General features: G+C 34.3%; 1 protein-coding gene and 1 non-coding gene across 2 annotated transcripts in view; both read left to right on the forward strand.

Annotated features, from left to right (window-relative positions):
• Window positions 1-12,785, forward strand: part of LOC119828899 (tRNA (adenine(58)-N(1))-methyltransferase catalytic subunit TRMT61A) — a 47,038-nt gene that overhangs the window by 25,721 nt on the left and 8,532 nt on the right. The window contains exon 5 of the mRNA XM_038351206.1: window positions 973-1,142. Coding sequence (XP_038207134.1) covers window positions 973-1,142 — 170 coding nt within the window. The remainder of the gene's footprint in view (window positions 1-972; window positions 1,143-12,785) is intronic.
• LOC119829211 lies at window positions 12,714-12,785 on the forward strand. Its single transcript, XR_005287796.1, has one exon. It is a non-coding gene; the product is annotated as a U4 spliceosomal RNA (small nuclear RNA).

The following is a 12,785-nucleotide window of genomic DNA, read 5'->3' on the forward strand; positions in this document are numbered from 1 at the left end:
AGAATAAAAATATCATAAGAGAAAGATATATTTAGTCTAGACTTTAGTTCCATTCAGGGTAAAATCGTAAATCAATTGAACATAATAAATGTATTTCAAAACAAATTTTAACAGGCGATATAAATTCAACACGTCGCAATGTTTTAGATTTGCATTGCTCAGTCAAGATTTTCCTTTACTGTAAATGCAATTAGTCATTGTTTTATCCAAATAATGTTCGACTGCACCTTCGTAGAGCCGACTATCTAATTAAAATCGCTGTTTAATTAATTTTAATTAAACAATGGAAATGTCGCTGTAGTCCCAACTGTCTCTAAATGCCGTCACAGTAACGTGACTTGTGATGCATTTAGATAAAATATTAAATATTTTCCCGAGCTCGTTCGATCGTCCGTGTTCAAGAATAGCTTCATTACTACTTGGATTATGTTAATACCGCTACTCTGAAGTATTATAACATAGAGACACGCGATACATAATAAAAAAAAATATTGAAAATCACCCCCCGCCGTGCTACACTCGCGTCTCAGATTGGCAGAGTGAGTGACGTGCGCTGTCCTTATTGGTCGATAAGATTTGACAGATAAGCTCTAGCGGCACATAAAAGATATGTCCCGAATAAGTACGTAGTTGAAAAAACTCCTAAAACGGTATCATGATAACAAAAAGCCGGTATTGACGTGCAGTCAGTACTATCGTATAAAAACAGCTGTCGACATTTTTTCTCCTTGCTCTTTCGACTTTATGTTATGATGATTTGTTTGGGTTATGAAAGAGTGAGGTTGGCCGCCTTCGGCACTTTAAACGATCAGATTATTCCTTGCGTCTGGGGGAAATACAATCATGTTAAGGATAATTATAATCGAATCTCGTGTCTGTTCACATTTCATAGTTTTCATTTCATAATGTTTAAACAAATCATGAAACCTACTTGGTGCTTTGTTATATATGATTTTTTTTTTAATATTACAGGAGGTCGGTTCTGCTCCTTCTCGCCCTGCATAGAGCAAGTCCAAAGAACATGCATAGCATTGGAGCAAAACGGTTTCCAAGATATCAGTACTATGGAAGTGTTGCAGACCGAACTCAAAGTTAGCAGAAGAACTGTGCCTGTACGCGATTTATCCTTCTTGAAACATAAGGTAAATATCATTAATTTTACGAGTACTTAGGTATCTTTGTTTTTACATATTCATCTATAATAAAATATTTAGATTCGTCTGCCTGTTATGGGAAAAGAATATCGTCTATAACTCTAAGATTATAGCTATAGGTAGACCAAGTTCTTATTCTCAGGATCTACTCGTACTATTACAAATTTTTATAGCACCAAATATTTTCTAGAACACCACAACTATTGCTTCAACAATAGTTTTGAAATATAGAAATACTAATCATAAAAAAAGACACACAAAGTTCAATAGACATTCAAAAACAAAATTCAACAAAGAGATTTAGTGCTCTCGTTGCTTCACAACATCCTTCACGTCGTTGCGAAATATCTCAGAAATCTATTACACTTTTCTCATAGATACTCTATAGCCACTTGAATCGCGAACCTAACAATGAGCCGTACTTGGCGCGTTTATGAAATGTAAATCAGCATCACAAAGCATAACATCAAAGGTTGCATCACCGTATCGTCAGCCTCTGACCCCAGCGACTGACACATTAAGTTAGCTAACGTACGACGGGCGTACCGCGTACGTCGGGAATCGATCAAGGGCTAACAAGCTGATAATTGACAGAATACCAAGGGCCGATGCCTACGTTGCGACACAAATTAGTGCACAAAGATACCGATCTACGTTGGAGGTTGACGCTCTTAATGCAATCTTCTATACGGTGCTTAGGTGGAGCCAATTAGTGGACTGAGCCTTGTTAATGTTATACATCAAATTTATCGACGCGTCCTCGAAACCTGGTTAGTAACGGAAGCTCACTAAATAGTCCTTTAGGGGTCATAATTAATACTTACCAAATAGACAGCCAAAAGTGACCTAATTAATAGATTTGTATTTTAAACGTTTGTAGAACTTATGGAAATTCTTGCGGACTTGATGATTCCCTATTAGTCCTGGTGCTCACATATTTTATTGGTTATCTTCCTTTATGACTTCTCAAACCTAACAAATTTTCTTCAACTTTTTCCAGACCGTTTCCTAGATTTCGTCGCTGAATTTGAACATTAGAAACAAGTTCTTAATGTTTAGGCAACAGAGGCTATAATCCCATGTATATATTAGTATGAGATGGTAGTATCGGCGACATATCGGGTTGCGTTCAAAAACGTCACGCGCGCCGTTTGTCGCGGGCGGTCACGTTCCATCGGTAGCCAGTCGCGTAGTGGTGGAAGAATATCGATTTCAAATAAACTTTATAAAAATTATGTTTCACTTTATCTTAAAATGTTATGATCACGATGATGAATCTCTCGGTGGTGCCTAATAATTGAAGTTTTTATTTAGTAAAATTATTTTAATGATAGCTGTGAGGTACCTTAAATGAATAAAATAAAATCGTAAATCAATGATCGTATAGAGCTATTTCGCTTCTACTGCCGGGGTATGATGCATTTCTTGAACGTTTTTTTATCGATTATTTACGCCAAAGAAGTAAAAAAGGTTGTATTTTTGGGATAAGTATGTATATAAAAAGATATATCTTAATCAAGGTACCAAGTACGCATCATACATACGCATATGGAGAATTCCCTTACCGTTTATTGACCAAACTGTCTTACATCAAATTATCGATAAAAACCACCAGCACTATTCGCTTCAGCTGAGTAGAGGCGTGGGAAAATCGCGAGGGGTTTTTAAAATCTATCTTATAACCAGCATCGGCGCGCGCAGTGCCATATATTAGTAATTACTAGATTACATACTATACTTTGAAATTACCACATTAGGGCAGAGGGAACTTTATGGTAACTTAAATTAGGGCCATAGACATCGTGATCTTACCCTATATAGGGAGATAATGAAAAGGTTATGTTACTGATATTATTGGTTGGTTTATACTTTCTTGGTTAAACTTAATCGGCATTGAATTGAGAAATTTGAGACATTTGAATTTTGGAATATCATTTTCTTTTTAATTTTCATATTTTTTTTTTATTTCAAGCAAGGAGCTAATTAGTATAACTATTCTTATAGCATCTATTTAATAAGGATGACTATTCTAGTATTATATATAGCTATACGCATATATTTATAAAATTTAAAACTTCCCATTCATCGCAAACATGTTAAAACCGAATTAAATAACAAAATGAAACGTTTTTTATAAGTAATAAAATTTTAAATCGCATTAAACACTAAAATACTTATGTCCTAGGGAAAAGATTTTTAACAAGCATGTTTTCCAATTTTATCAAAATGATAAGTACATTGTAAAGATAACAAAAAAAAAAGGTAACATTTAGTTAAAAATACTCGCATTTAACGTGACCGCCTCTCCGAGCTTCAAACGCGAGTCAACGAATGCCATTCTAATTCCCATAATTAAAAGTTATCTAGATACGGATCTATAAAGTTTCGAATATGATTTATGCCTGCGCCGACGCAGCTGCAGGAACAAAGCCATGTTTCAAATTCCCACATTACTTATTGGGATGACTGATTGATGGTAACGCTTTGCTATTGTGCTCTGCGGTGTAGAGATTCTGTGTGTAATAGATGTGGTTTATGTTTGTTGAGTTAAATGGGGATTCTGCGATGTTGAGCCGTGTTTTATGTTCGTTGAAGTGATTTTAATAGGCGGTTTCGTATGATTAGGACTTAATATTGTAACTGGCTTTGATAAGGCTTCATTTAAGGAAATTGTAATATTTGATTTGCTTCCGTTGTAAACGATCAGTTTAAAATATAAACTTTAATTAAGACATTTAATCTCGCAACGTAACCAAATTCGTACCAATTTCACTTACTAGCGTCAAATATTGCAATATCTATGCCAAAAGTCACAGCCCTCTTATCTACTAATGACAATTATTCTGAACTTGATAGTACCAAAATATTTGTTCAAAATATCCTGACATAAATTCCAAGTATGATATCTTGTAAACTAATTCTGACTGTAGATAACTTCAACGATAGATAACGCATAAAGTAATAGAGAATTCGGGTACAATTAATCGGAAAAGTCATTACGCCTACCCATAAATCTGTTTTGCTTGAAGGTGAAATAACCGGTCAGGTAAAGATAATTAGGGTTGTCATCTGAGTTTGTCAATTGTCAATTATATAAGTATTTTTATGAGTGTTATTTGGATGTACTATACTATGTATGTATGTAATGTACCATGAGTATATGCAATAAACATCTGAACCGTATACAATAATAATATTATACTAATTTTACAAAAAGTGCATGAAAATTATTTCTTCTACAATTTTTTTTTACGAGAAAGCCCAATATATTTATAAATACTCTCATTTATAATATTATCCCATTACTTTGTTAGTTTACTTCCAGATTAACTTAAAAACATTTTTTTTATACCAAACATTACACTACCAAAATTAAAACCAAGTCACAAAGCATACAACTGCACAGCGACATCCCTATTGTGGCGCGTGCGCACCCCAGATAACATCTTATCACGGATCGAAACGCGATCTGTCGCTGTCGCCGGTCGCGTGTCCAAACACCGTGTGCGACTGTACCAGACTGACCACTTACGTCAACAGACGACATTGCGTACAGTTTATAATCACATACATTTTGTGTTTGGAATTAGAAGAAAGATATTTCATCGTATGGCGACTGAGAATTTTCTAAACACAAAATCTTGTTAGAAGGGAATAATTTATACAAAGTGTTAGTAAGCACTGTAAATAATCTGGAATAACTCGTTTTTTTTCTGACAAATCAAATTCTACTTACCGTGTGTGCTATATTTAGTGGTCACAAAACTAATTGAGCTTGAACTAATCGAAATGTTTAAATGTATAGAAATCAAACCATTTATATTATCTTAAAAAATAACTTACTTATTATTTTAGTACATAATGAATGTGAAAAAAAAAAACAAAACCCATAGTCACTTATGAAATTTTTAGAATTAAAACTGAACTATCATCATCTTATTAAGCTTTAAAACCAAATAACCATTATTCACTAAAAGTTCATTGCAGTAACATATAAGAAACATTAAACAGAGTTAAATATGATTCATTTATACAATTCAAAGTCGATTTTCATGGAAACCAAAACATAAGTTTTACAACTCAATAAATTGTCAAATGAACGTAACTAAGCAAATTAAAATTGTTAATGTCTCCCTGCGAGGCGAGTTCTGTAATGAGAGCGTTTTAAGTTATGGCCGTGTCGCCAGAAAATCGTAATTTCAAATCTCCGAGTTGACTTGGCAATACATCGAGACTGGTCTATCATTTATACTGAGGATAATTCTAATAATACGAGAGCCATTCACTAGACAGTTTGTACACGCGAATCAAAGAACAAAGAGATTTAGGGCAGTGTAACACGATCCACCATATTGTTGGTGACGCAACAACTGTGTCGCAGCGTGATCGAGGGCCGACAGCCGTGGCTAAAGGATGCGCTTGCGCCGTGAAATCGGTACCCGTGCTGGTGCAAGGGAAATATATTCACGGTGTTTATGTCGTAACTTCCATATATATATTGTTTAATTTCATATACTGGAACATAATAAAAACATTTATTTAGTTTATCAGGTGGTTTTGTGTATTCCTTATTCGAAAACATTGTTAAATATATTAGTATTCCAAAAATATAAAATAACACAGATGAATCTAAACATATTCTAGCTTCGAAGTATTCGAAATATGTTAGCATAAACGTATGGCATACTCATTGCATTTATCTGGAGTTCCTTGAATTCCCCTTAATGTTCCTATAAATATTTATTCCCGGACCAGCTTATCCCACAGTATCGACGCTTGTATACAGAACGACCTTTACTGCAATGCTTGGTAATATCGGCAGGACTCGGACAAACTTTTACCGTTAATACAGCGATCTATAAATTTGCTACTCGACAAAATAATAGGAGAGTCGATAGTTCGATGCTATTAACGCCCAGAAAGATATATTGAGGCGACTCCTCTCAATCTGATACCTTAATACGAACGGTCGTAATAGAAATTTCTCAGTTACGAGATGCCAAGATAATTGCTTTGAATAATGCGTTGACTTCCACTTTGATTTTGAATTACGTGTCTCGCTGTGTGAATTTCGTATTTGAAATGTCTCTCTGTTCATTATTGTAGATATAACTATAACTATTACCTTATAATGATTGCAGACCATCACTGGTATAGTAATATAATCGGAGTTAAATTTCGTGTGATTCTCGTAAAACATACCTTAAGAAACATCTCTCTTGCGAAATCGAGTCCTGTTTGCTTACAAGTCCCTTCTAAACTCACACTCAATATGCACTTTTTAATTGAACTGCACATCTTTTTTCATCGCATTGTATACTTCACTATTATAATATAAATTCCACTGTTCAAAATATAAGTTATATTAATTAGAACTACTTTGTATAACTTGGAAAATGTCCAAATGATTATGGACAAATTTATATCAATTGATGTAAGGTTTCTCAAAAAGAATGAAAAGAGACATTAATAGTACAAATGAAATGTTTATATGGAGATATTTTATTGGAAATCCATTTCATCGCACGCGATCGCTTTATTTTACGCCGTGTTTATTTATTATACAGAACAAATGTATATTTTATCAAACCTTCAAGGTAATAATTGTTTGTCGTACATTTATTTCGCTTGTATATTTAATTCTATGACATTTGATATTACAAAATACGTCCCAGTTCTTTGTTTATTGTCGCAATGAATCTGTAATATTTTTAGTGCCCTGCATTATTTATCGATTCGTAGCCGACTTGTAAGATATTATTTTCTATTGAATCAATAGACATGTGTTGGTGGAGACCTATATAATATGTAACACGGGCGAAGCCGTGGCAGATCCCTAATAAGTAATTAATGTATATGTACAAGTAGGTGCGATATTTAGCAGATTCATATAAGCAGATTCATACAACATAATAATTACGTATGATCAGTTATTTTATTCAAAAATGTTGATAGCATTATTATTACCTTATACCTGACAAATTACAAATTGATTGAAATAATAAGAACGAAAATTAATATTTTACATCTCCATCCAAAAATCCTCTAAAAATGCCTTATCCTATTTATGGCTTAAGATCTTTTCAGGATTTGTTAAAATGAGGTGCGGATTGTGTAATTATCAAGTGGTGTATCTTACCCCTTTATCTTTGCCATAATAAAACAATAAATTCGTTATATTATGCGCCTATTAAATTGTTCGACGATCCACTGTAGCGCCTGAGATCGATTTATGACTTTGACACGTTAATGACTCTATCGAGAAGCGAAGCCGTAGCAATAATAATAATATATAGGATAAAGTAAACTTTAGTCTATGAAACAAGCCAAGATCGAGATCATTTCGGCCAGTTCGTCCTTAATGCATCCGCGTTTACATAAGACCTAGCGAAGTGACACGAGTATTAGATATATTCGTGAAGTAAAAGTTTTAGCCGACGTTTGCGCAAGCCAGGTCACGTTTGAGTACAATACCACCTGTATGATCCGGATCCAGCATGTTACTATTTCGCAACGCATCTAGGACTCCTTAATGGGTAAATATATATTGAATTCGTGCATCATTTGGCACGTTTGTTTATTTATGCCACTGCTTAGTGAGCGGTTATAGTCAATTTAGTGATCAGATTGCCACGCCGGTGAAATATGGGTAACGCGATGTTATGTATATTGCAATTGTTTAATGCCGCTTATGATTTATTTTTATCACTATATTCAATTTGAAAGGCAATTAAATCGTGGCTTGCTGGCGGCTTCAAATGTTAAATATGTTTCCTTGATTCGTAAATGAGATCATTCTTTGACTTTTTATGTAATTTTTGTTCAGTCATTATATCTGTTTTATTATCGATTTTTTGTAACTCATCCTCATCTTTTATTAATGTGTTATTTTTTTTTATTTTTATTCAGTGAATTTTAAAATATTTCTCAATTACTTATAACTTTATTGATTAATGTGGTCACTGGAGACGCAAAATTCTTGCAATTTCGTTTGCCGTCTTCTGAAATTAATACAAAATTGAAAACGAAAATGCCATAAAACCTGTTCGATATTCCGCCCTTATCAACTTTACTAGATTTCGGTCGTAGCTTTCATTTGCTCGGGCTTACAACACCAGCTCGGATAGAGTCGTCAGTCGCATGTACCCGGGCACACAGCAATAAATTAGCACTCCAGTGTTCCCACGAGCGAAACCGTATCAAGATGAGCCTCGAACAACGCTTCGACTCGAAACGGGGACAGCGAAATGCTTTATTTTCTCACTCGATTTATTCCAAGTGACATTCTCTTACGTTTTGTTAGCTGTCACTCGGGCGTTCTAACGAAGTATTGCTTTGTTACTTAACACCGTGTTCTATCAACGATGTGTTGGACTTAATAGAAATACAACGTTTCGTTTAGCCTCTTTGCTTTTGACTGTATTAAAAGGAATTTAATTCGCACTCCTTGAATTTTTTTATGCTAACATCATTCAGCATATTTTATAATCCCTGTTAGGTACTTATTGCAACTGTTCTTTAGTATGTGCAGTGTAGTTAATTTAGAATAAATATAGAATTAAATGCGGTTGGATGAAGAAACACAATAAAAAAATAACAATGCTGCGTCATTGTGTTTCGTACTTATGTCAAATGTCACCATTATAATGAAAGATTCCAATGTATTTGCTCTAAACAAACTTTGCATAGTGTAATGACTTCAACACACGCATCATCTATCAAAGCTTCGGATCCAATAATTTGTTACGCTTCTCTACAAGTGAATGTGTTCCCCGAGATTAGATATCAATTAATTCAAATTTCCAATTATGTCGATGATCATTTATTTGGAAGTGTTCACGGTGTCAAGTTATTTGGAGGAGCACGAGGTCCGGACGGTTACTAATAGTTTTGCTGTATCTTGCATAATCTAGAGTGATTTATTATTTCGCGTGCTCATTTTATTAGCGGCCGTTTATTTAATCGTTTTAAAGAAATGCTTATAAAATTTATTCAAATCGCAATAGAAAGATTCTGCGAAGTGAAGAGCACTTTCTCGTTTATTTTCAAATTCGTTGTTTCGTATACAAGGTATTTCAATTTAGTTGTTATATAATAATGTATGTGTATAGTACCTACACTAGTATTATTCATAAATTCTGATGTTAATTAACTCAGATTTTAAATTATGCCGCCCACAAAAAATCACTTTATCGTTGATCACTCCCAATTAGTTACATACATTATTATATTCGTTTATAATCGTTATATTATTCGAAATAATGTATGTGTTAACTGTATTCAGTATGTATTAAAATGTTCGAGGTTAAAAAAACCTATGAGGATCACAGTGATAGCTTTCTGTCGAAACTATTCTGCTTTATGGACAATGTCAATATACACATGAAACATGTTATTATCATAGAAAATTCTAGAGGATTGCATATTTTTGCTTTCTAATGGATAAATAAACCTAGTTACCACTACAAACACCGTAAAGCTTTTTCATCATACATCGACCTAACAGCCGTATAGGGCTAATTTTAGCTGAAGAACCGCAAATATTTGTTGGAACCCGCCCTCTTACGTGATAACATTGTCGGGATAACGTTCTGGGTTCCTGGTCTTGTAACATCCACCCTATTCATACCTTTAACCCTTAACTTCTTACTTTCATTAACCCGTTCACTACACTGTTCTGCATTATACAAAATGCTCAATACGTCAAAAGTGTAATCATATCGAATCAAATTCTTCACTAACAAAGCAGGAGTTAGGCGTCGCCTTGGGCGTGTTAATGCTAATTATTATAATCAACATGATTAAGCACCACATCCGTAATTGTGATCGATTGGACAATGGCACGGGGCACTGGAATCCGTCTCGACTGGTCATGATCACGATAGTGACCGGTGACGAATCTATCAACCCTGCTTTTGATAACACGAAATACAATACAGTCCCAGAGATTTAAAATGTGTGCATAAAGAACATATCGCGTTGGTTGTAGAACGTTGTAAATAGCAAGGAATTTAGGCAAAATAGGAAAAAAGCTTTAAGCCTAACAGGATAAATCTTTTAAATCTATCATATTTTGATTGCAACGCTATACCAGCGACTATACTATAAATGAGGTGTTCATCCACGTGGCATTCATCCCTTTTAAAGAATTCATCTTCGAAGTTGAGAAATGTTTAACCACATAGCGTTCCGATACCGTGACAATGGAGCATAAACATATATATCGCTGTAGCGAACGCCTAAAGGTCCTATATTTTATACAACGCAAGCTCCCTAGCGTTAGTTACGCATGTCCAACGTCCACATAGTAGCTGACCCCAAAAGCCTGTATCGGATCGTGACCCGCCCTGACCCCGATCTACTTTCCAACTATTGTCTTTGCCTAACACTTGGCATAATTCACCTATAGTTTAACACTGAAATAACTCTGTTGGGACACACGTCGCGTTAGTCATCAGAATTGATTAGCGGTATCATATTTATTCGATATTTTATCGTTGGTTCTATTTAGTAATTTAATACTTGAATGTCAGCAGGGTTTATAATTTACCTTTATTTACACTTTGTCTGCATACGGAACATATTCGTTATATTTGTGAAAATGTTCATGAATGTCTTACAAATTCACTTTTGTTTCTTGGTACCTAGCTAGTCACCTTATTTTGTACACACTTATTCCTTTCATGTTTTAGCCTACATAACATATACAGATCCTACAAGTAAAATCTTCTTTAGTCTAGTTTGCACTCTGAACGTATATAAAATTTTCTATCCTTCAAATAATGTTAGACACATAGCAGTAAGACAATACCACTAATAACATTGAATCGTCGAGAGCCGTTATTTTTTATGGTCCCCAAATTAATAACGTACATTAATCACTTTTCAGCAAACGTCATAACATTTCCCAATACTAATCGTGTTAGACCGCTTGAATGCTTCTAATTGAGCTCTGAAAGCATTGCTTCATTGGATCGATTATTGAAACAATTGCCAAAATTTATTGTTACGCAAACATTAATGAGCATATTCGATGTTGTATTGTTTCGAGTATGGCCTGGATTAATGATATTATTGGTAGCCTCTTGACCTCGCTTGCGTTTAGATGCTATCACAGCTTATCTATGATTATATGTCGAAGTGGTTTGTCTTACGGAACTAGATATGATTGTGGTTTTGCTGTAGGCGTTATGGAAAGCTAGTAGGTTTCAATAGATGCTTTAAATTCCTGGAGAGAAGAAAAATAAAGACTGTTTGCATCGCATTAACAGTCAGAGAACAAGTCGAATTAATAAAGGTGCATGCCTTGATTTTTTAACACCATACAATGTTTATGTGTGTTAAATGAACTCGAAAATTACTTAAACACATATTTAAGTTTATACTGCACAAATATATTCTGTTACATAAACTACAAGAACACATAGATTACAAAAATGTCAAACAAAATCTTTGACTTTCCTTTACGCTAAATCTATTTTTAACACTTCGCTTTTATAGTATAATTTTACGCCTCCCATTCAGTGGCCAAAAATAAGAATACTTTTTATGAGATCGCATCCGTATCGTGATTGCACGCACGGTCAGCCTGGATGGAGATTTTGATTTCTTCTCGTTTGTTTGGCGGTTTTTGTGTTAGGTTAGGGGTTTGATGCGGTTCATTCATTCGGAAATCATCAATCGAGGTGTCGTGACCGCTGGCGGGTCGGGTCACGATGTAGCTACTGGTCAGATGGCGTGTTTTCACGTCGACGGCTACGGATTTGTTAATGAAACCTTTTGGGTTGTTCGCACGCGTGATTTCAAATTTGTGGCGCTTGGGAGAGAGATTTAGTAGCACTGCGACTTATATTTGTAGCAGTCAAAATTGTTTTGTTGGAGGTGTATTCTAAATTAAGCAATGGCACATAATAAAGAATTAATTAAGTTAATAAAATATTGTAACTTCGTGTTCTAGCGGAGACGTAACATCATCACGGAGTATTTTTTTTCGACTGAATTGCAAATACTGTTTAATAGAAACATCGTTCTATATATTCATCAAATTTAATATACTTAAAATATTATATTTAAAAATTTATCATAAACATAACGATTAAATTAGTACACAAATATGCGACAGTACATCCCTTTCACCACTTCTGCTCCTTGTCTGTGGGAAATTCTACATGAAAATGTTCAATTCACAAGCCAAAAGTTAACGAGGGAGCCAATAAATAAACGTTCAATTTATATTATGATTTATCGCTTTTATAAGGTGTTACACCGACTCTAATAGATAACTGTAATCTCAGCACGGATACAGTTAGTACAATTGTGATATCAATATAATGTGAATTTTATTTAATTTCTTTTTAATTTATATCATAAATAAGTATATAATATGGTACTTAATAAAGAAGAAAAAAGGTAATATTCAATTCTCTTAATATAACATTCAAAGCATTTTGCGAATGTAACTCAGAAAATGATCAAGAGATGGCGCTAGTAGTCGACTGAGCGGCGGTATAGAAAAAGTTTATGAGCATCGTAAGATGTTTCGGATTTTTAATCTTAGTTAACTTTGCGCAGAGGCAATATCGTAACCGATGAGGTTAATCCGAGGTGCGATTATTGCTAGTTGAAAACTTT

The sequence above is a fragment of the Zerene cesonia genome, chromosome 9 (genome assembly GCF_012273895.1).
Source record: "Zerene cesonia ecotype Mississippi chromosome 9, Zerene_cesonia_1.1, whole genome shotgun sequence".
Classification (NCBI taxonomy): Eukaryota; Metazoa; Arthropoda; class Insecta; order Lepidoptera; family Pieridae; genus Zerene; species Zerene cesonia.